At 34.1% G+C, this 27163-nt stretch overlaps 2 protein-coding genes and 2 non-coding genes across 4 annotated transcripts; 2 read left to right on the top strand and 2 right to left on the bottom strand.

The window, feature by feature from the left end:
* Positions 1–15586: 15586 nt before the first annotated feature.
* Positions 15587–15693, top strand: LOC131654398 (small nucleolar RNA R71). The gene has a single exon (XR_009299439.1). It is a non-coding gene; the product is annotated as a small nucleolar RNA R71 (small nucleolar RNA).
* A 2754-nt stretch (positions 15694–18447) lies between these two features.
* LOC131646469 (leghemoglobin Lb5-10-like) lies at positions 18448–19670 on the bottom strand. Its single transcript, XM_058916495.1, has 4 exons — positions 19512–19670; positions 19288–19399; positions 19064–19171; positions 18448–18677 (listed from the first exon to the last, which is right to left on the bottom strand). Exons 1-4 carry the CDS (start codon positions 19640–19642, stop codon positions 18549–18551), a joined length of 480 nt encoding a protein of 159 aa, XP_058772478.1. The 5' UTR covers positions 19643–19670; the 3' UTR covers positions 18448–18548.
* Positions 19671–22100: 2430 nt separating this feature from the next.
* Positions 22101–22207, top strand: LOC131654420 (small nucleolar RNA R71). Its single transcript, XR_009299459.1, has one exon. It is a non-coding gene; the product is annotated as a small nucleolar RNA R71 (small nucleolar RNA).
* Positions 22208–24516: 2309 nt separating this feature from the next.
* LOC131646467 (leghemoglobin Lb5-10-like) lies at positions 24517–25739 on the bottom strand. The gene is made up of 4 exons (XM_058916494.1): positions 25581–25739; positions 25357–25468; positions 25134–25241; positions 24517–24746 (listed from the first exon to the last, which is right to left on the bottom strand). Exons 1-4 carry the CDS (start codon positions 25673–25675, stop codon positions 24618–24620), a joined length of 444 nt encoding a protein of 147 aa, XP_058772477.1. The 5' UTR covers positions 25676–25739; the 3' UTR covers positions 24517–24617.
* Between the last annotated feature and the right edge of the window lie 1424 nt (positions 25740–27163).

Here is a 27163-nt window from a genome sequence, read left to right as displayed (position 1 = left end):
AAAAGGAAGGCCAAGTGAACTAAAACAACACTCACACAAATCTGCAAAGCATGCTTAGAGAAGGTATGGGTTAAAATGGGTTTATAAGGTATGAAAGGTAAAACTATGAACAAGAAAATAAATGCATTCTTTAGAGAAGAGATAACTGTCTAGCATGAATTTAATCTACACGTCACAAAATTAAACCAATCGATCATTTGCACTCAACATACAATACTCGTCATTATCATCACATGTTTTTCACATCAGTATCTATTTATGGAACACCTACGAGATGGGCCACCATAAAGGTTATGCCTAACACAAAGTTGCGAGAACAACCATAATACTCTCATCAGCGATGTCTCGTGCAACTAAAAAAAATGGAGGCATTAAGCTTTGATACCCACGGTGAATATTAACTCTAAATCTATCCTTAATCAAGATTTGTGAGGTATATGTCTGTAACAACACAAATCAAAATATAAATACAAAAAGATGAAGGAAGACAACAATAATAATTTGTAAAGCATATATTATACAACACCATGGTCAACAAATATAAATAGGTTCACAGTAAGCTTACAAACACAACCCAACAAATAGAGAAATACAAAGAGAAGAAGAGAAATGAACCAAACATCTCACGGGTTGTCAGTCCGATTGATGAGAAATCTGCCCCGAATCATCAAGATGTAAGCCCAACTATTGTTTTCTAAGACTCTCTACCAAGGAATGAACGAGAATTGAAGGAATCTTCCCCCAATCTTCATTCAAGTTTCCTAAAAATTCAAGAAGCAATACCACCTTATATTTCAGATTTCCAGAATCAAAGATTTTCTTGCAGAAGAATTGGAAGAAATAGAAGCAGACTTATTACTCACCTCTGATTTTCTTGCCGACATCAGAATGGAAATCTCAGACTGGCTCCGAGCATTACCGGATCTCAACTCAACAACACCGATCCACAATATTCATCATATCTCCTCCATCGCGTCTGATCTATAACAACGATTCAACATCCTCGATTTGGACCGACCTGCACAGATCGCAATAATTAACATCATCAACAAATCCCACAAACTCAGTCAGCTTCATCAAGTCACGTAGCACAACGATTCTGCAAACTGAATCGTAGTGACCTTCATCTGCAATGTGCAACAATGTTAGCCAACTCTTCGCACATCTCAATACCTACAAAAATTGAATCGCTGCTTGACAGACTGCGCCTTGCAACAATTTTCCGAACACGTAATATGCAGATTATTAGCAACAATTTAGAGCATTATCATCATCTATGCAACACCTTCGTCATACTGGCAGCTTCGAGCGAAATTGAACCGAGCAAATCAACAATAAATTCTTCACTACGAAAATCTTTTCTCTCGGTAATACGGTTTATATTTATTCATGTTTCTTTTCCAAATTTGTTGATATGAATGCGTTGTTAGGTTTTATCTTTTATTCTGAATATTCCAATGCTTTTGGGATTTAAATTTTTTAGTGTAGAATATGATATTATTTGGTTTTTGTATGAGAATTAGTGTTGAAAGTTAAGTTGAGAGAAGTATAGAAAGAAACAGAGGTGAGAGATGAGAGAAGTTGGGAATTGGTTTACAGAAGAAGTTGTGGTTATTTTCTGGATTCGGTTGAACGAGAAAGATGAGAGGTCGTGTGAGGAAGCAAATTGAAGAAGCAAAGGTTTTGTTGTTAAGAAATTGGAAAGAGTTTGTATTGTGTGAATAGAATTTGCGAGGAAGAACAGAGAAGTTTATTTTTGTGCGTAAAAAATCGGTCGAGGAAGGAAATAGAAAAGAGTGGGGAAGTAAACACTTTGAGATATTCTTGCATGGACACGACCCTAAATCCATATTCTTAGGAACAACCAATAAGAATAGAGTAATTTTTTAATTTAATTTTCATTGGATTTATGGGGTAGTTGAGATTCTGAAGAAAAGAGAAAATTCAGTATTTATTTTTTAATTAATTAAAATTTTGTGATTGGTTGTGTGTAAAACAATTTCTTGGGTATGTGTCCACCTAAGAATTTCCCCAAATCTTTAAGTAATTTTAGGGTTTATTTGCTTTTGGGATGTTGGGCCAAAGAATGGAAACTCGATCCGTTTCCTTGGTAACATGCCACCCCCCAATTAAACATGCTACCCCTCAAACACAATGAAAAGATTAAAATGTCCAACATGTAAAATTTCTAAAACATTTCCAAATTTATGTGACATACCACATTTTTCAAATTCACAGGCGATACCGGAAATTTGATGACTAACAGTAAGATTTTCGGTTTTCTTACAAAATTTCCGGTATATTCATACAGGAAATTTCAAAATTTCCGGTACATCGCCACCGGAAATTTTAAAATTTTGGGAATTTTAGAAAATTATATACCGGGAATTTGGAAATTTACGGTAGTTATAATTTTTTTGAAAAATTTCGGAAATTTCAAAATTTCAGGTATTTTGTAAATTTTCTAATATTTTCCCTTTTTTAATTTGTTTTAGTGAGGACCAGATGTAGAGACAATATAGTTGTCGGCTGGGCAATTGATAGAGCAGAAGAGGCTAGTGTTAGAACTGAGGAGGTACAAGCGTCAGAGCTTAGAGCTGGACGCCATCCTCCAACCGGTTCTCATCGAAAACGGTTGGCAGAGCAAGCAACGCAGTTCGGCCCACCACGTCGTTAGAGACATGCAGTACATTGATCAAGCGTGCTGTTGAGGAGCTTGTGGTAGAGCCGACACTTGCGTAAGTTGTTGAGCTGGTAGTTGAGCAGACAGTGGAGCCTACACCCGAGCAGGTTGTGGAGCCTCAGCCTGGGGAGGTTGTTGTTACTGAGGTTGTGGGCGAGGTGTCTCCAACCGATACAAACACCACTGCCAGGGCGTCTACTAAGCCATCAATGCACACTGATGGAGGGTTTTCTAGAGGACCTAAAGACGTGTCAGTGCTCACGGGATATGCTGACCATATAGCTCACCGGATATGGCTGGGGGAGGTATATATATATATATTTGTAACTATGTAATGATTAATATTTTACTTTATGTATAACATTTTAATTTTTCCTATTGTAGGAGTGAGGTGTCTATGATAGTAAGGCTTTATTTAGACTATCCCTCACCCTGTTCCTGTGGATCTAGCTGGCGGTGTCGACAGATGGTTTCAAAGCCACATCATCAACTCTGCACTTGAGATCATGGAGAGATCAGCTGTTGTTCAACATGCTTCTCAGTGCGAGGATAAACACTTGGAGTGGTATCTTAGTGTATCACACCCTAGGATCATACCTCCGACCGCTGTATCTCACATTCCTGGGCCTTCATGTGCTAGGGTTTATGCTGAGCCACCACCACCACCTGCAAGGGATCAGGACAGCCGACTACAGTATATTGTAGTTCATTTAGATAACCTCACGGGTTTGGTAAACCTAGATGGTGAGATCTATACTGGTTTAGCTAGGTTGACTGATGTAGCCCGTGGAGGGCCTATGTAGATTTTTTATTTACTTATATGTATATATGTATATTTTTTAAAACCAGACATATTATTTATTGCATAATTTTGTTGCGTTTACATGGTTCAGTTCGATGAAAAACATAAAATGAACATAAAAAACTAAGCACTACCGGGAGATTCAGGACGTTTTAGCATCTTCATTATATCGTCAATGGATCTTCATATTTGCGCATCCAACTCGATCGGACCTTTCGTTATCCTACGGCGAAATGATTTCCACATGGCCTTCACATCTTCATCATTATTCAACTCGATTAGGTTGTATTTCACCCTTCCATTTATATCAACCCAGTCCTCCCGATACTCAATCTTTGTCACCCTTCTGTTATCTGAATCAAAAAACAATTCGTTCATCATTTCTTTCAACCTTGCAAGAGATGTGGTGTCATCTGGAATTTTGAATTCCACTGCAGGGTTGCTTCTATTTAAATACACTTTCACACCAATCAGGAATTCTGGGATAGACATTTTAGGTAGATGTATTTCTCAATACCACATGGCCCTATTTATTGAGATGGTGGAGCATCATAGGCCACATAATTTATCGGTACAATTGTAGCCCTTCAAAAGTATTGGAAAAATCTAGACCATTTAAAAGAAAAACCCTAAAAATGATACTACTAGAAATTTCAGTATAACTGAAATTTATGGAATACCGTAAATTTGAAATTTACGGTATTTTTCATACCCTAATTTTGACCCCCCTGAGATGTCACACCTCCAGACTTTTCATCAGATTAAAACAAATACTCAGAGCAGTCATTTACTCATCTGGCACTTAATCGAGGGTGTTCAAGGACAAAAGAGCTCAGGCAAAGGATCAATCAATAGAAGGATTAGTCTCTAATACAATCATAGGACTCAAAAGCTTCATTTTTATTCACCTATGATTGATTAGACACTAGTCATCAGGGCTCAGGTTTACTCAAGACCCCCGATTTAGGGTTTTAATTCACCAAGATAGTTAACTTTTAATCAGGACATGGATCCAAAACTCAAAACATGGCTCAAGAACTTCTATCACCTCAATATAATCCATCCACATCACTCATTTAAGGAGGAGAGCTTGATTCATCACAAAAATCCAAAATTTCACTTCATTTGGAAAAAGTCAACTGTACAAGATTACCTTTGACTTTTGGGATTTTTAGTCAAACCATGACTTTTAAAGATCAATATCATCAATATATGATTATTATAGTCATTTGACCAAAGAAATTCAAGAAAATTCATCATGGATCAAAAAGTCAGGAATTAGGGTTTTTGAGGGCATTATGGGAACTCAAAATTTCACCTACACAACTCAAAAAACTTCCAACATGAAAGTTGTAGATCATGCAAAATAAAACAACATCTTACAATGCAACTTTTTTTCAAGAAATCAATCATTTAAGAGATTTGGGAATTTTGAAGTTTTAGGTCATAAAAACTTAGAAAAATTTCTAAGTATTTTGACCTAGTTTTCTTCAAACTTTGGGCCTGTTTTACACAAATTTCCCAAATGATTTTGGAAAAACCCCAAACTAATGAATTGAAGTACATATTAAGGGCTTTCAATATTGTGGTCAACCTCCTCCAAATTCATTTTGAGCTAGGAGTTATGCTTGTTCAAAGTTGGCCTCATGATGTAAAATTATAGGTCATGTACAATTTGAAACTTTGCAATTTTGTGCATATGACCTCACTAATGGATGCTACACGACCCATAACACATCTGCAAACATACCATGCATTCATTTTCACCATGGCATAAGAATTGAAGAAGATTCCCAAAAGAAAGAACATGTGATTATGTAATCATTACTTTTGAGAATTTATGGTAAGTAATGATTCATCAATTGGAATCTTCTCCTAACCCAATAGAAAGCCTCTACATATCAGAAATGTTCCCCAAGATCAGATAGAATCAATGGATAGGGAGCTAACTCGGTTTGGTCATCATTGTATTTTGGAGATTCTTTGAATTTCTTCATGGCCAAGAAACCAAAACTCTCTCATTAAGCAAGCTCACTCCCTCAATCTGTACAGAACTCTTTGCATATAAATACGAGTGTCATCCTTCATATTAATCACACCAAAGCAACTCAATTCCTTGCTTTCTCCTTCTCTCTCTCATGCTTATGGTTTTTCAAAGTTCTTTGGCAAGAAGAATCGATTTCTTCAAACCAGAGCTCTTCTTTAAGAAGTAAGCATTCTAACATCTCAAGGAGGTTCATTAGAGGTGATCCAAGCACCTGGATCACTTCTGTAAGTGGAGGAACACCATAGCCACTTTCATTTTGAAGCTCGAGCAGTTGGAGGTCTGTAGCATAATTCAAGAGGTGTCAAGCAAGTCCAAGCATCCAAACATGTTCCTTAGGATGCAGTGAAGCTATTCAGATGGTCGCAGCCCATCTGTAAGTGCAGAATCACTACTTTCCATTCTCACTTGGCGCTCAAATAGAAGGGGTCGGGTAGAACAATACTGAAGCATTCAAGGTGCAATAAGTATTCAGTTAGCATCATTGAGTCCCAAGGAAGCTTTTAGGATCATTCATACAAGCCCAGGTGCTCTCCATCATTCTCACGACCTCCACTTTCAGAGGTATTTTTTCAAAATCTAACCCACTTATTCAAGTACTCTTTCTTATATATCTCGATACCAGTTTGTTCAGCATCATCAGAGGATTGAAAACCCTCTATCATCATTCATTTATTCATCTTGCTCATCATTTAATTTTAAATTTAGGGTTCATATGTTCTTCGTGTTTTCTGAGAAATTAGATAGTTGTAGTTAATATAAATAGATATTAGTTACATATCTAGATTCGTGAGGGAATTTGGAACAAAATTCATGTTTACACCATCACGTTTGGTTGAGAAACGAGCAAGTTCAGAAATTCAAATTTGGAGAGCTTGAGGTTGAAGACGAAGATGGTGATGGCGCCATTCTTTTGAATATCAGGGTTTAAGTTTAAAATATATTTAGTTGAATCCGTTTAATAAATGAATTCATCGTTTGCCCTAGTGGCCTCACATGCACTCTTAGTCTCCTCATGCCTCAAGTCTGGGGTTCGAATCCCCCTCGCACCAGACTTTTTGATTCTTTTATTTTTTCAACATTTCTAACTCATTTTGAAACAAAACCAAATGCGCGCATGTTATAGTCACCAACTGGGGCTTGGCCCAGTGGTATTATTTTGAACATGTGACCATAAGGGCGTGGGTTCAAGCCATGGTGGAGACAAACCTATTATTTTTATCACTATTTCTCTTTATTTTCTTCACTACTTCACATAATTAATTCACCTATCAAATTAAATCATTTTCACTTCATTTTTCACACACTTCTCATTTAATATATCTATTTTAAGGATATACCAAAAAATCATAAAAAATATATTATTTTAGTATGTTTTAATTAGGTTTAAAATCACATATTTTTAAGTATGTTTTAATACTTTAAAAAATATAAATCTCACTTGGTTTTCAAACATAACCTCTTGTAAATATTTTTGTGGTAAAACCTTAATCATTTAGGTCTTAATTAGGTATAGACTTTGTCTTTACCCTAATTAAGTTGACATCTGTCAATTTTCAAAACTGTTTTCAATCCCCGATCAAACGGGCGATCCAGGTTTTCCGACAACAAAACCTTGTATCATTTCAATCATCCTTCAACTGTTTTTCTCATAAACAGTAAATCATTTTCAATGAGCCTCTAATAGTGTGTAAGTCCCAACACCTTTTTCTTTTCTTAGTTTGTTTTCAAAAAACTGTAATTACAAAATCTTCTCGCTGTTTTCAAAAACATTCTTCTGGTATTTGAAGGGCATTATTCCCGGTGAAACTCTTCAGATACCTATGTGACCTATGTCCATCTTCACTTCTTCTGTTTTCAAAAACCCTTAACTGTTTATAATAAATATTCAACTGTTATCAATAAAATTGTTGGTGAGGCTTTGTATATACTTCTTCAAAGGCCTCCACTCCATCCAGGTTAGGCTTTACAAGCTTTCAATTTACAGTCTTTATTTAAATTACTGTCAAATATAAACTGTTTATGTATTGTTTAGAACTATGGCCTAGGATTGAGATTGTCTTCCCGGTGAAGGCTCTTTCCTAATTAGAGATCTTTTAGTTCAAACCTTCAAGATGAATTATTCCCGGTGAAACATCTTGAAAAAGCCTTAGAACCCAAACTAGGATACATCCACCCAAGAGGAATTATTCCCGGTGAAACCTCTTACCCATTTGCTTAAAGCCAAAATAAGTTCAAAAAATACATAGCTTCCTCTTGTGTTATAACAAGGACCCTCGATTAGCCTCCTTTTGGGCTTTGTACAAGGACCCACATGCTTCTTAAAAGCATTTCCAGCTTCCTCTTGAGCTTGTATACAAGGACCCATCAGGTTTCTTATAAACATAGGAACATGTCTTTAGTTACCTTTTAGCCTATCCTGGTGAGTTTCTTCCATTCTTCAAACCAGACTTTAAACAAGCTAAGATTGTCTCAATCTCACATTGATTACACCTTTTGGAATGAGAGACATGGACAGTCTCTGTCACCCTTATCATCATTAATCTTCCTTAGCAGAGTCTAGGATCCATATTTGTTTATCCTCAATCAGAGTCAGCCTTAATCTTGGGCTTTAAACAAGAAGTCTCAATTAGATAATCTTTCTGCTATCATTCATAAATCCCTAGAAAGGGTTAGCTTCCAAAAAATCAGTCTTTTAATAGATAATTTCACCAGCTGAGTCAAAATCCCTGGAAAGGGTTAGCCTCCAAAAAGTTGAACTTTCAAAAGACAAACTCTCCAGCAGAGTAAAACCCCTGGAAAGGGTCAGCCTCCATTCATTCTTTAAAAAGATAATCTCATCAATCTCAGTCAGTAAAAGACATATTCCCCAGTTAAGAGTCAGCCACAATTATGGGCTTTATACAGAACACCAAATAAAATCCATCAAATAAATGCTCTCCAGCTAGAGTCAGCCTCAATTCTGGGCTTTGTACAGAACACAAAACTCCTTAGTTTAATCCATCCCCAGTAGAGTTATCTCTCGGGGTCAATGAATCAATCAAAAGCCTCAAGCTTGGGCCTCATTCAAGCCAGCTAAAAGTCAAATCTTTCAAACAATAGATAGACATAGCTCATCTTCATCGGTAGGTATTTCTCCTATCTCACCACAAACAAACAATCATTTCAAACAAACAATCATTTCAAACAAACAATCATTTCAAACATTCTCCCATTTAGGACTCATGAAAGGCATGCTCTGGCTACATCCCAGACTTGTACAACTTTCCCTAATTTGGTTGAGAACCTTTCATTCAAGAGGCACGTGGCTGTCATACTTGATCAACCAAGTAGGCTCCCTCTCTTAATGAAACAATTTTAGCTTTTCTGTCACTTTAAAAATGTTTGTGGTGGAATAGTAGAAATACCTCTTTGTAGAGATGATTTCATGTCTCTTTACTGTAAACAGAGATTAAATTCAAGCATCAACCTTGAGCTTCAAGCAAGGCACCAAAAATCATTAATTTCCCTAATTAGTTCCCTGAACTACAAAAAGCTCTGACTTCCACTAGGGATATGTAGGCATGAGGTTCACAAGGAATCTCAGCGAGCTAATAAAATACCAAAAATAGTCAGTAATTCTGTCTTCTTTTTAAATCAATTCAAAATTCCTTCTCCTAACACAAAGGAAAAACTTTCCCAATAATAAGCAACAAACACAAACACATTGACACAGAGAAGGTTCCCGTAGAGTACTACGGATATGTAGGGTGCTTAAACTTTTCCCTATGTATAACCGACCCCTCGGACTCTAGAATTTCTAGTCTAGGTGAATCCCCACACTTAGCAAACTCCTAGGGTTTATTTGAGATCTTTTTCCCCTTTCCTACTCGTAGGATAATTAAAAAGTTCGTGTGATATCGTAGGAAGAACTGAAACAAAATTCATCCCGCCCCGGGTGCATTCTCCTTCCAAATTTCGCGTGAAGGGTCTAGCGTGCCGTCCTCCCAAGTGAAACGGAGAGGTAAAGAAAACGACACCACAGTATTCCGTAAATTTAGCATGGGGTACTAGAAATTTTGGTTGTACCGAAACTTTCAAAACAGTCTATCAAAAATTTCATTCGAAAATTGTTTGTGTTTCATTAGGGGTATTTCTGGAAAAAAAATGGGGGGGGGTGCCATGTATAATTTTAGGGGTGGCATGTTAAATCCTCGTTTCCTTGATATGTACCTCAACTCTGATCCATTACAGCACCCCCTTCTTTGCAGATTTAAATTCAATTTTGGGCCAGATGCTGCATGTACTTAAGCCCACTCATTTTACTCATCCACACCAAACCCAGCGCTGCACCTACCCTGGCTGGACATTAATTTTGACTTGGTCCTAAGCCAATTTGGGCCCAGCGCCCATATCTCTTGGATCCTCCCTTTTTGCTATATTTTGGTCCAACTTAATTGTTTTTTGTTTGGTAAATAAAAAAATTCACAAATAACATGTTTTAGAATTAGATGTATTTTTCTATAAAAAATACCAAAAATATAGTTAGAATTTTAATTCTTTTACTTGATTTTGTTTGCACACACTTTGAGCTTTTAGTCAATTAATTAAATATTGCTTTAATTAATGGATTCTTGTTAATTAAAATTGATTAGTGTTACTAATTGATTTTTCTTAACTTGATTAATTAATTTAATCAATTTTTAATTAATTGATTAAATGATTATTTCACTTCTTTCACTTGTTTTCTTTACTTGTTTAAGTAATTATTTTTGTTGCGTGAGATGTTTATCTCTTATTTTTGAAGGGCTCACTTCTTTCTTGTGTTGATGTCATGTTCCTTTAGGATTGTGATTCATTCTTGTTCAAGATGAATCATATAGACATTAGGATGTTTATCCATGCATGTTAATATTAGGTAGATTTCCCTCTTATCCCAACTTTAGGTCCACAAGCATGACAACAAATAGGATTGAGTTTCCCTTTTGATTAGTATTTTGCATCCTCTTTCTTTTTCTTTTTCAACTTTCAAAATATCTAATAAATAACGATTAGAATCACACTAACACGAGCCTTAATCAATGGAAAAAGAGTGGGCGGGTGTAGTCCCTACTTCATTCTTCCTTCATTCATAGTCTTTGGTGTGATTCAAGTCACAAAACTCTTCCCATAGAAAATACGCAATAAAACATATAAAACACCTAATAAAGGTTGACTAGAACAATACTTCCACGAGCCTTAAGTGATGAAAAAGGGTGAGTGGGTGTAGTCCCTACCTCGGGTTTCTTTCATCCATAGTCTTTTGTGTGGTTCAAGTCTTAAACTTTAATAAAGTAGAGAGTTGATGAGTGTCCTTCCAGTGGGATCCACTAATCAATATCTACAACAAAAAACACCAACCAATTCACTTTTCTTTTTCTTTTTAGCTTTGCCTTGTTAAGTAAGAACATGTTAATTCCTTTCTATGACGATTGCGTGAGTCTCCAAAGCTCGAGCAGCAGTAGAATGCGAAATTAGCGTTGTTCATTAAAAAACACAAAACAAACAAAAACTTTTGAGCCGAACTATGACGCTCTGATTCCTTGAAAGGGATACGTAGGCATTAGGTTGCGGGGCCTAAACAAGCACAATTTTGTAAAAAAGTTCCTTCTTTTCCCCGTATTTTCATTTGTTTTCTTTTACATGCATTCCCTTTAGCATTAAGCTTTAGACTCATAGTTTTACACCATTAGATTAGAACAAACTTAAGCGGATCTCATCGAGTACGACGGACGTGAGGGGGTGCTAATCCTTTCCCCTCGTGTAACCAACTTCCTTACCTTTTTCTCTCGGTTTCGATGACCATGTTCTTTCCCTTTCTCATGTTTACTCAGTGTTTCATTTCCCTCATGTGGAATGAATAGCATTGATGGTGACTCTTCTTTCTACATACCCTTTCGCGCCTTCGGATGAAAATTCGAGATGCGACACCAATAGGTGAAGATTGAACATCAAAGATCAAATGGTATGTTGCAACCATTGGAAATACCCAAATGGAAGTGGGAAAGTCTCTCGATGTATTTTATTGTGGGATTACCTTGTACGCTTCGCAGGCATGATTTAATTTGGGTGATTATGGATAGATTAACCAAGTCAGCCCATTTCTTATCCATCAAGACTAGATATGAGGTCATCCACCTATCAAGGTTGTTCATTATGGAGATAGTTTGATTCATGGTATACCAACTAGTATTGTGTCCGACCGAGACCCAAGGTTTACTTCTATGTTTTGGAGGGCTGTTTAGCATGAAATGGGGACTAAATTAAAACTCAGTACCTCAAATCATCCTCAATAAGATGGCCAGGTGGAGAAACCATTGAGGATATGTTGCAGTAAAGTATTTTAGAAAGTGGAGGGAATTGGAAGGACCACTTACCCTTGATCAATTTTGTCTATAACAATAGTTACCATTTGAACATCGGGATGGCACCATACGAGGTATTGTATGGAAGGAAATGTAGAACGCCTTTGTGCTGGGTGAAATTTGGGGACTAAGAGGATCTTAGACCAAAGATAATCCAAGGACCACTGAGAAGATAAGGATGATCTAAAATAAATTAAGAAGGCTCAAGATCGTCAGAAAAGTTATGGCGATCAAAGTAGGAGGCCTTTGAAGTTTGAAGAGGGAGATCATGTATTCTTGAAGGTTACCTCAAAGATTGGACTAAAGGGACAGTTCAAAAACAAGGAAGTTGAGTATGGGATACATTGGTATGTACCATATCATAAGTCGGGTATGTGAAGTGGCTTAATAGTTAGTTTTTCCACCTTTACTATCTAGGCTTCATAACGTGTTCCACGTATCTCAACTCAAGAAATTTGTTCCGAATTCTTATCAACCTATCCTCCTTAATACAGTTGGAGTTACAACTAGTCATTCTTTTCGACCTCAACCTAGTTGTGTCATGGATTACGTGATCAAGATGCTGAGGTATAAAGAGACACCCCTTGTGAAATTTATGTGGGAAGAATCACATCTGAGCAAAGCCACTTTGGAGCCAAAGTTAAAGATGCGAGGAAGCTATCCTCAATTGCTCATCTAAGTTCATAAAATTCGACGACTAATTTTTTTAATGAGTAACACCCTCAATTATTAAATCATGTTTCTAGTTCTTAATGAGTAATTTAGCATTTGAGAAGTGAGATTAGTAGCATGATTAAAGCCATGGTATGATTAGTGGATGTGATTTATTAGCAAGGGGAAAATGGACATTTTCACATGGAAGCTATTTAAGCCCAAAATTGAAGAGAAATCCTCATTTTTTTCTCATTTTCTTTCACCTTGATAGAAGAAATCATAATTTGTGAAAGGAAATGGGGAAAAGAAGAAGGCATGGAGATAAGAAGAAGAGGGAAGCTCAATCTTTGTTAATATAACCTCCTTGCTTGTGAAGAAAGCCCAACTTCTTGAAATAGAGAAAGCTAGGGGTGGGGACAACATTAATTTAATCTTATCACCATTCTCAATTCATCTCAATTCAGATTTTATCAATTTAAGGTGGGCTCCTTGGATAGACTGGGTAGCCATAGCTAGGATTCTTGCATGCTTGGGGTAGAGATTTAAATTCCTTGAAAATGTGTGTTTTGTGTGAATGCTTGAATAAATGTGTATGTTTAAATATGCTTATATGTGAACTGATTGTTATTTATGTCTTTAGATTGATACATGTATATTTTGCTGAATCTAAGGCGTGTTATAAACATGAAATAGGGTTGTTTTGTTGATATTATGTAGGAAAAAGAAATTCAGGGCAGGATAATAGGCGTTATCTCCCACAATAGTCAAATCTTCATGCCCATATAACAGGCGTCAACTCCCATGATGGGATGCATGTCATCTCACTTGATTAGATTCCTGGTCATTTCTTCCATAATGGGTTAGGTGATGGACGTTTGAATCCATAACATCCACTCTCATTGCTCAGGTAGAAAAGAAGACTGTCATTTGAGGTGATGGGCTAGTTGACAACCGTCAGCTTCATGACAACCACTTTGTCATTCTTTCTGCCCTGCTTCACGTCTCAAGGGGAAAATGACTCTTCTTGACTTGGGATTTAATTTTTTATTGGTTGTATGCCATGTTTAATTAAATCAAACAGCAATAGCATCTAAATTATGTGAGTTGTGTTGTTTATTATGAGAAGTAATTAGCATAAGTTTTATAACAAGAATAAATGGAATCATTAAGGAAATGAAATATGAAGTGAGAACACCCTCGTTAGTTCATGATTCCCTGGTTGGTATGTGTGGAGAATGGTGAGTTTCAAAGGAAACCAAGCTTATGCTCGTGTGGGAATATCAAGGCTATTCATAGATGCTTGAGGTATTGTTATCATTATCAGGTGAGGTAAGTTTCAGAAGTCTGTGAACCGAGGTCAAGCTTATGAGAAGTGGTGATTGGCGAAATTTACGGTATTCCGTAAATTTAGCAGGGGGTACCAGAAATGTTGGTTGTACCGGAACTTTCAAAAGAGTCTACTGGAAATTTCGTCTGGAAATTGTTCGTGTAACCCTTTTTCATTAGACTTAATGATCATAACATAATCTACAATTATAGTGTTTCTCCTATCTCTTATTTGAAAACTTTATTCATCATCCTTTGATATGTTGCTCCTATAATTTATAAATCAAAGAGTATCACATTGTAATGGTAGTTGGCTTATTCTATCATGAATACAACTTTCTCTCTATGTTGCTCGTATATTGGTATCTGATTGTAGTCGGAGTATGCTTCTATGAATGATAGAAGCTTGTATCTAGCTCAGTTGTCCACTAACTTGGGAATGGATATGAGTCTTTCGGACATGTTTTATTAATATTGGTATAATCGATGAACATTCTCCATTTTCCTTAGGGTTTCATGACTAGCATAACATTAGATAGCGACCAATATATTTAACTTCTTAAATTTAATTAGCATCTAAAAAACTTTGGTCTATCTTCACTACTGCTCTTGACTTCTCAAGAGACTACCGCCTTCTTCTTTGGGACATGTACTAGGCTCTAGGGTCAATGTTCAGTTGGTGACATGTTAGACTAGGATCTATTCCAAGCATCTTATGGGGAGTGATAACAAAGAGATCATCTTTAGATCTCAAACATTTAACTCATCCTTCATTTACTTCTTCAGGAAAGTCACTCATATTCTTACCGACCTCATCATATTTTTGTCCAGCTGGACGACTTAAAATTCTCAATTTGGAGCCGACCTTAGGGAGTTTTCTTGATCCCGATCGATGGGCCTAGCTCTTCTCCCTACAGAGGTTCGTCTTCGAGAATGTCAATGCCAAATAATTCTGACGCTCCATCTTCTTACTTGACTCTTCGTTTAGGAAAGACTTATGATATCAGGAGATTCATCAATATTGTCTCATATATTCAACGTGTTATACGAAGGTTGTCTTTGACTATAATAAGTCATATAGAATTAGTGTGGTACTTATCTTCAGGTGGAAGGTGGAGGCCACAACGCCTAAAGAAGCCAATAATGGTTGACCAAGACTACTTCTATATACATTTTTGCATGTAATCTCAAAGAAGAAAATATTCATCATTGTCTTAACATTTCCATCTTCCAAGGATATCGGTAAGTACATTTACCCACACAGATGAGTAGAAGAATCATTGACCGCCAGGAGGCTCTAGCCTTCCAAGGGCCTTAAATATCATTTCTTAAGCCAAGTTTAACAAAAGTTATGAAGTAAATTGTATTACAGTAACTTCTACATCTACGAGGATTCTTGAGACATAATGATTAGTGGTGGTAGAGGTAATGATCAATGCCACTGTTCTCTTATGGAACTAGAATTATTCGTATAAATCTTTGGTGCGTTGGTGTGAGCTACTCAGATACAGTTGCATAGGGTGGACCTACAAGGTTATCACTTCAACACCCAAGGTAGTTTTTGAATGAAAAAGCGATAGAGTGAATTATGGATTAAATCATACCTTTTTCTATTAATGTGTTGATATTTATTCACTTGGCAAATATTAGGAATGTGGCTGGTGTAGAACAGTTTCCAATTGAAAAAAATTGGATTACCATGATGGGGACATTACCTTAACAACTCCTTAAATATTTTCCAAGCATCAAATACATATTCTCCATCCCCTTGTCAAAATGAAGTAATCTTGTTCCTCATTTTGGAATTCTTGACCAAAAGGAAATACTAGGCTAAGAACTTCTCACCCAAATAACTCCCCTTGGCTATGGAGTTTCGCTCCAAGAAATTTATCCAACTATTTTCACGATCCCTTATAGAGAAAGGAATTAATATGAGTAAGAAGGTGTCATCAGCTATCTCAACGATTTTGAAAATGCTCATAACTTCAAGAAAGTTCTTCAAATGCATATAAGGATCATCTATCGCAAAAACCCGAGTATTATCCAATGGCTTGGAACATTCAGAACATGATAGGCTTGAATTCAAACCACACGTTGGTAATCTCTGGTCTAATGATACATACATTTTAGGCATTAGGATCAAAGATTATGTAATTTTTGATGTTTAATGCTTGGTCATTGTCAACACCAGTGATATGTTGACCTTTTCCTATTCAACTTCTTGATCCAAAAAAATTACTCTTGTTTAACTATCTCTAGTTCAAAAAAAAATACTCTAACCAATTGATGAGCTTGATGCAATCTCCTCTAGATTATGAATATCCTTTATCGGTCAAGGTCTGCTCTATATTATGGGGAATTCAAACTTCCAATACAGGGATACTCATAGTGCTTGTCGTTTTAGTAGAAAATATAAATATATTAAATGATCAAATGAGTTATTTCTCTAGATCATATGAAAATTTAAAATTTAATGACACAATCCCCAACAACAACACCAAAAACTAGTTGATTCAAATGAAGTGTAAAAATATACATAGGCTCTGTTTGGTAAGACACAATTTTGAGTTTATAGCTTATAGCTTATAAGCTCATATGACAATTTAGACCTGTTTGATAACAGTCTTTTCATCTTGAGTTTATAGCTTATTTTCCAGACGCTATTTCAAATAGCGTTTTAGCTTATAGCTTATAGCTTATCATTTTTTCTTCCTTTTATATCCTTATTATTTTAGTAAAAATCCACTTTTATCCTTTATAATTAATTTTAATTTAAAATAAAATAATTTTGTATTAAATATCTTTTATGTCATTTTACATTTATAAGTTACTTGAACTGCTAACTTTACCAAACACTTCAATTAGCTTATCAGCTATCAATCTTAACCATCATCCATAATCTATAAGCTATCTGTGAGGGCAAATATGTATTTTCATGATGTCAAAACATTGTGAACTTGACACAATTGATGTGGAAACAAAGGAATCAAGTGGATGCATTAAGGAAAAGTGATTTTGGCAAATTTCAGTCAACAGGTCGACGCACATATGCCATAGGTCGACCTATTTGGTGGACGTAAGAAAAATGCTGTGTAGGAGCAGAATGCGTCGACGCATTGCTAGCTCAGGTCGACGCATGGCATTTTGAGGAAACCTCGGGTATGCGCACGCCGACCCTACAGGTCGACGCATGGAATTTTGGGGAAACCTCGGGTATGCGCATGCCGACCCTTCAGGTCGACGCATGTGTCATGTTTGATCCAAAAGCTTGTGCAGAATTGCAACAGGTCGACCTACACAGATGGACAGGTCGACCTATCGCTAAAATGACTGGTTTTTCTGCTGAGTTTAAGTGACTAATGGAAAGGGGGTGGTATATATATTCTTTGATCATTCTCAAGCAAAATTAACAAGAAACGTGAAAGATATACTTAAGAGTCTTCTCAACTTCAACCTTTCGCTTATTGATCGAAAATCACACATAATCATCTTTTTCGATCGGAGTAAGGAACGTACATTGATAAGGTTCGACGGTAGACAATTGTCTTGTTCGAGTGAAGATTGTTGAGGGTGTTTCTTGTATAAAACCTTAGGGTTTTTCCTTCTACATCAAGGGTTTGATTTGAAGGTTTTTGACGATCGCTTTGCTTTGGGTTCAATTCAGCTGAGCATAAGGAATTGAGGGATTGTAGATTCGCTCATCAAATTTGTTATAACCGGAGGATTGAAAAAGGAAGAATCGGGGTCTTGATCGGTGAAGATCATTGACATTGACTTGGTTCTACTTGAATCAAGGGTAGGAAAGAATTGTATTCAATTTTACTGCATGTGTGTAGTTGGTGATTGGTAAACTCTTTCCTTGTTAAACATTTTGCAATCAAATAAAACTTTCCTAATTTCATTTGAAATTAGGGGCAGACGTACTCCTGCGAGGACGATAGAGGAACTGCCTTAACAAATCTCGTGTTCTTTATCGTTCTTAGTTTTATCTTTTCTATATTCATTTTTGGTAAAAATCCATAGTAGAGCAAAAATTCAAGTTTGGAGAAAAACGCTCACCAAGTGTTCAATAAAATTACACTTTCAATTTTTGGTCAATTTTTGTGAAACGGTTCATTGCGAGTAAGATTTACTTAAGTGTGTATGCTAGTTAATTGATAATTTCGTTGAAACAAGTAATTCAAATTTATCATTTTCATCCGATTTGGTTATTGCACATATTCGGTCCCCGATAACTCGGTCGTTCAAAGACGATAAAGTTGATCTCGGGGAATCACGTTTCAAAAGCTAAATTTTTCTTAAGTCGGAAAAAGGTGGTCTATTCACCCCCCTCTAGACCATCCCTATCGTCTAACAAGTGGTATCACGAGCGCCTGTTTATCTAGTGCTTGGTATATATGGCAGGGGGTAAAGCCCTTTAACCCTTGATTGTTTTATTCACTTATCTAATTTTTGCAAATTAAAAAATAAATTCTCTTTGACTAAGTTTATCCCTTTTAAAAAACTTGTATTTTGTTAGAAATTATTTTATCCAAAAATTAATCACAACAAACAATATTTTAAACAACATTTATTATTATAGGAATTTGTTTAACATATTTTAGTAATACATATTTTATTCAATAAATTTATTTATAATTATTATATTTTCCGTATTTAATTCATTTCCTTCTTAATTGCAGTTGCTAATCCATCATAAGCTACTTCCCAAGCCGTGCTCAATTCTTCACTCCAATTATTTCCAGATGCTTTCTTTATTGTTTGCAGCAAAGCTTCTTTAACCACCTACGGGACATCAATGTATAAATTTTTGTTTAAACATTTGATATTTTTAAAAATAAAATAAAATTTATGAAGAAAAAATTATTATTAATAAAGAATACCAATGATTATCTTATAAATGTAAAAAATTAAATGGAGAGGTAATAAATAATCTTTAGCTGTTTCAAGAATTTTATTGTTACATCCATCAATTTTATTTTATTTTGATAGTTTTATATCTTAAAATTAATTATAATATGATTTTCTGTAAATATTTCTTTCAAGTACTTAAATTATTAAATAAAATATGTATGGAATAAAAAGTGTTTATTTATTGTCATATTATTGAATTATAAATAGTTAGTTATATAAAAATGAATCAATTAAAATATTTTATTATATAAGCCTACCACAAAATGAGGATCAGTAACTCCCTTTTGAACATGAATAGCACCTAATGTAGCATTTCCTAAGACTACTTCTCCTTTTGCTCGGAGTTGAGCAGCTGAGTCACGCACCTATAAGTCAAAATAATTAATATTTTAAGGTAAATAATGTCCATTTTAATGAAATTATTAAGATAAATAGTACTAGAATTCGGTATTTATAAAAACTAATGTTATATTACACTTACCAAACCAAATACTTGTTCAGCATGGGCTTGAAGTTTAGGACTATCCTCTACTCCAGCTGTGTCTTTTAGAAAAGAGAACAAGCCCTTAGCTGCAGGTGCTTTCTCGAGTATACTTTTATCAAAATAACCAAACATACTTTCTTGTTAAATAGCACCATATTTTGATAATCGATAAAAAGAGAAAACACAAGTTAAAAACACACAAAAAAAGATATTAAACTTACATAGTGTAGAACAAAATACTATTGCCAGAAAGATTTTGTTTGAATGACTCCCATGAACTATTAACTAAAGCCTCTTGCTTATCAGTAAAACCCATATTTTTTTTTTGTTTTTTATTTTGTTGATTGCACATACGAATTCTATACTTATTTATACAAAAAAAAATTGGAGGGAGTAATTGACGTAGTCAATTAATTTATTGTTTTTATTGCAAAACTATTGTCTTGTAGAGGTGGCCATTGACATTATAAAGAGACAAGAGTATTTTCAAAAAAATTAATCAAACAAAGCTTATTAAATAACTTTTTTTTCCGAACAAAAAATATAAACATTCTTTAATGTGATAAAAATGTTAAAAAATAGAACCATATTTATAATTTCCTAAAATAATTTTATTCTCATAATATTAATAAATATTGTTTCATATTTTTCAGGTACACAATTTCTTATCTCCATTTTCATTATAATTATCTTGAACACTAAACTGACTTGGGCATTGGAGTATTAATCATGCAGGCACCCCATCTTTTGTCCACCGTAACAAAGATTACTAACTCCAGTTCAAGATCAACCTCTCAAATTCTAGAGGCATCAAAATGGCAGCCTTAGATCCAGGGTGTCGCATCACTAAATTTCTTCGGAACTTTGCTTCACCACAATTTTTTATATTTTCTCCATTTTTGTTGCCCCACAGAACAGTAGCGCCGTCTGCGAGAATTGACTTCCGATTCCTAAAATTTCTACGAGGTTAAATATGATTTTTAGATTTGGAATCTGAAAGCATCTCTGGTGAAGAAATTGAGATTTCATGGAATCAAGATCTGTAATCTTGATCTGATAGATCACTCATCTCGACCTTTAACCACCATGAGAAGACACCGACAAATATGCTCAGATATGGACTCATATCTATAGCGTTTTGACCGGTTAGGCTCAGTGTGAGCTTAAGCTGACTAGGATTCTCTACCTCCAACTTATGCCGAGTATATTTAACATATCTCCTCAAATTTGAGCATAGACTGGTCATGGATGTGAGCCACGATGGAATAAATCGTGTAACACTCTAATTTTTAATATTTAATTTTCATAGAGTGTTGGGAGTGTTTTTAAATTAATTAATTTAGTTTTTGAATTATGGGTAGAGATCTATAATATTAAATGTAGTGTAAAAGGGAGGTTTAGTAGCTTAATGTTGGATTAAAGCTTGATTATAATTATTATTTAATTATATTTATTTAATATCAGAAATAACAGAGAAATATAAAGTGTGTGAGTAAGGACAAAGCATGCTGGAAAGAACTGTGTTAGTTTATGGAGTTAGTCGATTATCCTAAAAGCAGTCTAGGAAGTTATAGTTGGTATCAGAGCAGGTCAGTTCATTCGGCCTAGGTTTTGTTAACTTGTTTGTACCATTGTGCACGACAGGTGTGTGAAACTCTATCGACACTCATTTCCCTAACCGTTAGCCAACAGGAGTGAGATTGAATCATGTGGGGGAGGATCCGTTGCGAGTAGTGTGTCGCGGGAGTTAGAGATTCAGATGAGAGATCTTATCTAGAGATGATTTCTTCAGATAATTTTCAAGGGAGAAAGTTCTTTAGGTGGGGGACAGTTGTAACACCCCAATTTTTAATTTTTAATTTTAATAGAGTTTTGGAAGTGATTTTAAATTAATTAATTTAATTGGTGAATTTTGGATAGAGACCTATTATATTAAACATAGTTTAGAAGGGAGGTTTAGTAGCTTAGTGGTCGATTAAAATTTAATTAAAATTATTATTTAATTATATATAGTTAATATTAGAAATAACATAGAAATAGAAAGCATGTGAGTGAGGATAAAGCATGCTGAAAAACTTCGGGTTGGTTTGTGGGGTCAGTCGGTAATCCTGAAAGCAGTATGAGGCATTATAATTGTTATTAGAGTAGTTAGTTCATTCGATCCAGATTTTGTTAACTTGTTTGCACCCTTGTGTACGTCAGGTGTGTGAAACAATGTCAACACTCATTTAGCTAACCGTTAGCCAGTAGGAGTGAGATTGAACCAAATTGGGGAGGATACATCGAGAGTGGCATGTCCTGGGACATAGAGAGTTAGATGAGAGAGTCTTATCTAGAGATGCTTTCTTCAAGTAAATTTCGATGGCGAAAATTCTTTAAGTGGGGGAGAGTTGTAACACCTTAATTTTTAATATTTAATTTTAATAGAGTTTTGGAAGGGTTTTTAAATTAATTAATTTAGTTGGTGAGTTGTGGATAGAGACCTATAATATTAAACATATGGAGGTTTAGTAGCATATTGGTGGATAAAAATATAATTAGAACTATTATTTAATTAATAGTTAATATTAGAAATAGTAGAGAAATAGAAAGCATGTGAGTGAGGACAAAGTGTGCTAAAGATACAGTTGCATAGGGTGGATCTACAAGGTTATCACTCCAACACCCAAGGCAGTTTTTGAATGAAAAAGCGATAGAGTGAGTTATAGATTAAATCATACCTTTTTCTATTAATGTCTTGATATTTATTCACTTGGCAAATATTAGGAATGTGGCTGGTGTAGAACAGTTTCCAATTGAAAAAAATTGGATTACCATGATGGGGACATTACCTTAACAACTCCTTAAATATTTTCCAAGCATCAAATACATATTCTCCCTCCCCTTGTCGAAATGAAGTAATCTTGTTCCTCATTTTGGAATTTTTGACCAAAAGGAAATACTAGGCTAAGAACTTCTCACCCAAATAACTCCCCTTGGCTATGGAGTTTGGCTCCAAGAAATTTATCCAACTATTTTCACGATCCCTTATAGAGAAAGGAATTAATATGAGTAAGAAGGTGTCATCAGCTATCTCAACGATTTTGAAAATGCTCATAACTTCAAGAAAGTTCTTCAAATGCATATAAGGATCATCTATCGCAAAAACCCGAGTATTATCCAATGGCTTGGAACATTCAGAACATGATAGGCTTGAATTCAAACCACACGTTGGTAATCTCTGGTCTAATGATACATACATTTTAGGCATTAGGAATAAAGATTATGTAATTTCTGATGTTTAATGCTTGGTCATTGTCAACACCAGTGATATGTTGACCTTTTCCTATTCAACTTCTTGATCCAAAAAAATTACTCTTGTTTAACTATCTCTAGTTCAAAAAAAAATACTCTAACCAATTGATGAGCTTGATGCAATCTCCTCTAGATTATGAATATCCTTTATCGGTCAAGGTCTGCTCTATATTATGGGGAATTCAAACTTCCAATACAGGGATACTCATAGTGCTTGTCGTTTTAGTAGAAAATATAAATATATTAAATGATCAAATGAGTTATTTCTCTAGATCATATGAAAATTTAAAATTTAATGACACAATCCCCAACAACAACACCAAAAACTAGTTGATTCAAATGAAGTGTAAAAATATACATAGGCTCTGTTTGGTAAGACACAATTTTGAGCTTATAGCTTATAAGCTCATATGACAATTTAGACCTGTTTGATAACAGTCTTTTCATCTCGAGTTTATAGCTTATTTTCCAGACGCTATTTCAAATAGCGTTTTAGCTTATAGCTTATCATTTTTTCTTCCTTTTATGTCCTTATTATTTTAGTAAAAATCCACTTTTATCCTTTATAATTAATTTTAATTTAAAATAAAATAATTTTGTATTAAATATCTTTTATGTCATTTTACATTTATAAGTTACTTGAACTGCTAATTTTACCAAACACTTCAATTAGCTTATCAGCTATCATTCTTAACCATCAACCATAATCTATAAGCTATCAGTCATCAGCCATCAACTATAAGCTATAAGCTATCAGCTAGCTTATCAACCAAATGCTATTTTTACTAAAGAGGCCCTTAGTCAAACCAGTAATAAGTGATACGAAAATTATTGACCCCATAATGATTGTGATTAAACGACTTGATGAATCATATTATATTAATAGAATAATGCATGGGTTAAGGTAACAATTAAAAGTGTCTGTCATCTAGGAGTTATAGAAAATTAAAGAGTAATAACAAGAATTTAAACATAGTATGAGAATATGTTGGACACTGATTTATTTCATGATTTCATTTAAATTACGTGTGATGTCATATCAGGTAAGGCCGAAACTAAAATTTATGGTATTTGTCAACAATGTGAAAAGTATAGTAAGTAACTATGAATCTTATGTCTAAGCTTTACAATAATACTAATACACTTCATGCATAATCCGTTATGTTTACCCATAATGTCATAATCCTTTATGTCTTAAGTGATTAAGTAAGCAATGCATGTCTACTATTTACTTCAACATATTAGTTATTGAAGTCTATTTTTTAAATACTACTACAATCTAACAAAATTTTATGTAACTCTAAGGTGATCAATCCCATAATTAAATATATGAAAAAGCACAAGGCATTCATTCATATTTAAAAGATTACTATTTCATGAAATTTTACATTATCCTACAAGTAGGATTTATCTTATATTGAGCAAGGAACATACAAAATGATGACCACCTAGGTTACTCATATCTAAATAATAAAAATGGAAATGATAAACCTAAAGAAGCACGTGAATCCTATAAAATTTTCCAATTGCAAGCAAAATTTGGTGTCATGACTGTGAACGTCAGATTGCTTTAAAACCTGATTTGGGGGAAGAAATGGTTATGGCTACTCTAATTTATTCCTCTTCTTCACCAAATTTCTGAGCCTCCAAAGTTTGTTCGTATTCTCTATATCCTATTTATTTGTTAGTTAGGGGTGTTGATCTCATTTCACATATATTCTAATTTTATTTTTGATATATTTTCATTCATTCTAAACAAGTAACTATAATCATCTTATTTCTATTACTTTTCTAGTCTACTTGTTTGTTTTGTTCATTTATCTTATTTTTGAAAATTAAAAAATAAATTCTCTTTGACTAAGTTTATCCCTTTTAAAAAAACTTGTATTTTGTTAGAAATTATTTTATCCAAAAATTAATCACAATAAACAATATTTTAAACAACATTTATTATTATAGGAATTTGTTAAACATATTTTAGTAATACATATTTTATTCATTAAATTTATTTATAATTATTATATTTTCCGTATTTAATTCATTGCCTTCTTAATTGCAGTTGCTAATCCATCATAAGCTACTTCCCAAGCCGTGCTCAATTCTTCACTCCAATTATTTCCAGATGCTTTCTTTATTGTTTCTAACAAAGCTTCTTTAACCACCTACAAGACATCAATGTATAAATTTTGGTTTAAGCATTTGATTTTTTTAAAAATAAAATAAAATTTATGAAGAAAAAATTACTATTAATTAAAGAATACCAAAGATTATCTTATAAATGTAAAAAATTAAATGGAGTGGTGATAAATAATCTTTAGCTCTTTCAAGAATTTTATTGTTACATCCATCAATTTTATTTTATTGTGAAAGTTTTATATCTAAAAATTAATTCTAATATGATTTTCTGTAACTATTTCTTTCAAATATTTATATCATTAAATAAAATATGTATGGAATAAAAAGTGTTTATTTATTGTCATATTATTGAATTAGAAATAGTTTGTTATATAAAAATGAATCAATTAAAATATTTTATTATATAAGCATACCACAAAATGAGGATCAGTAACTCCCTTTTGAACATGAATAACACCTAATGTAGCATTTCCTAAGACTACTTCTCCTTTTGCTCGGAGTTGAGCAGCTGAGTCACGCACCTATAAATCAAAATAATTAATATTTTAAGGTAAATAATTCCATTTTAATGAAATTATTAGAATAAATAGTACTTGAATTTGGTATTAATAAAAATTAATGTTATATTACACTTACCAATCCAAATACTTGTTCAGCATGGGCTTGAAGTTTAGGACTATCCTCTACTCCAGTTGTGTCTTTAAGAAAAGAGAACAAGCCCTTAGCTGCAGGTGCTTTCTCGAGTATACTTTTATCAAAATAACCAAACATACTTTCTTGTTAAATAGCACCATATTTTGACAATTGATAAAAAGAGTAAACACAAGTTAAAAACACAAAAAAAAAAATATTAAACTTACATAGTGTAGAACAAAATACTATTGCCCGAAAGATTTTGTTTGAATGACTCCCATGAACTATTAACTAAAGCCTCTTGCTTATCAGTAAAACCCATTTTTTTTTGTTTTTTATTTTGTTGATTTCACATATGAATTCTATACTTATTTATAAAAAAAAATTGGAGGGGGTAATTAACGTCGTCAATTAATTTATTGTTTTTATTGCAAAACTATTGTCTTGTAGAGGTGGCCATTGACATTATAAAGAGACAAGAGTATTTTCAAAAAAATTAATCAAACAAAACTCAATAAATAACTTTCTTTTCATAACAAAAAATATAAACATTCTTTAATGTGATAAAAATGTTAAAAAAATAGAACAATATTTATAATTTCCTAAAATAATTTTATTCTCATAATATTAATAAATATAGTTTCATATTTTTTAGGTACACAATTTCTTATTTCCACTTTCATTATAATTATCTTGAACACTAAACTGACTTGGACATTGGAGTGTTAATCATGCAGGCACCCCATCTTTGGTCCACCGTAACAAAGATTACTAACTCCAGTTCAAGATCAACCTCTCAAATTCTAGAGGCATCAAGATGGCAACCTTAGATCCAGGGTGTCGCATCACCAAATTTCTTAGGAACTTTGCTTCACCACAATTTATGATATTTTCTCCATTTTTTGCTACCCCACGGAACAGTAGCGCTGTCTGTGAGAATTGACTTCCGATTTCTAAAATTTCCACGAGGTCAAATATGATTTTTAGATTTGTAATCTGAAAGCATCTCTAGTGAAGAAATTCAGATTTCATGGAATCAAGGTCTGCAATATTGATTTGATGGATCGCTCATCTCAACCTTTAACCACCATGAGAAGACACCGACAAATATGCTCAGATATGGACTCATATCTATAGTGTTTTGACCGGTTAGGCTCAGTGTGAGCTTAAGCCGATTAGGAATCTCTACCTCTAACTCATGCCAAGTATATTTAACATATCTCCTAAAATTTGAGCATAGATTGGTCATGGATGTGAGCCACGATGGAATAAATCGTGTAACACTCTAACTTTTAATATTTAATTTTCATAGAGTTTTGGGAGTGTTTTTAAATTAATTAATTTAGTTTGTGAATTGTGGGTAGAGATCTATAATATTAAATGTAGTGTAAAAGGGAGGTTTAGTAGCTTAATGTTGGATTAAAGTTTGATTAGAATTATTATTAAATTATATTTATTTAATATTAGAAATAGCAGCGAAATAGAAAGCGTGTGAGTAGGGACAAAGCATGCTGAAAAGATTGGTGTTAGTTTGTGGATTTAGTCGATAATCCTGAAAGTAGTCTAGGAAGTTATAGTTGGTATCAGAGCAGGTCAGTTCATTCGGCCTAGCTTTTGTTAACTTGTTTTTACCCTTGCATACGACAGGTGTGTGAAACTCTATCGACACTCATTTCCCTAACCGTTAGCCAACAGGAGTGAGATTGAATCAAGTGGGGGAGGATCTGTTGCGAGTAGTGTGTCGTGGGAGTTAGAGAGTCAGATGAGAGAGAATTATCTAGAGATGATTTCTTCAGATAATTTTCAAGGG

The sequence above is a fragment of the Vicia villosa genome, linkage group LG2, assembly GCF_029867415.1.
Source record: "Vicia villosa cultivar HV-30 ecotype Madison, WI linkage group LG2, Vvil1.0, whole genome shotgun sequence".
NCBI lineage: Eukaryota > Viridiplantae > Streptophyta > Magnoliopsida > Fabales > Fabaceae > Vicia > Vicia villosa.
Note: the sequence above shows the minus strand (reverse complement) of the source record. Positions and strands in the feature narration are given on the sequence as shown.

Excerpts from the sequence above, each read along its gene's own strand:
- LOC131646467 (XM_058916494.1), bottom strand. The coding sequence starts at position 25,675 with ATGGGTTTTACTGATAAGCAAGAGGCTTTAGTTAATAGTTCATGGGAG. Across the intron at positions 25,469-25,580 it reads AGTATTTTGTTCTACACTAT|TATACTCGAGAAAGCACCTG; the intron begins GTAAGTTTAATA and ends TTTTGATAAAAG. Across the intron at positions 24,747-25,133 it reads TTACTGATCCTCATTTTGTG|GTGGTTAAAGAAGCTTTGTT; the intron begins GTATGCTTATAT and ends GATGTCTTGTAG.
- LOC131646469 (XM_058916495.1), bottom strand. The coding sequence starts at position 19,642 with ATGTGCAATCAACAAAATAAAAAACAAAAAAAAAATATGGGTTTTACT. Across the intron at positions 19,400-19,511 it reads AGTATTTTGTTCTACACTAT|TATACTCGAGAAAGCACCTG; the intron begins GTAAGTTTAATA and ends TTTTGATAAAAG. Across the intron at positions 19,172-19,287 it reads CTGAACAAGTATTTGGTTTG|GTGCGTGACTCAGCTGCTCA; the intron begins GTAAGTGTAATA and ends TTTGACTTATAG.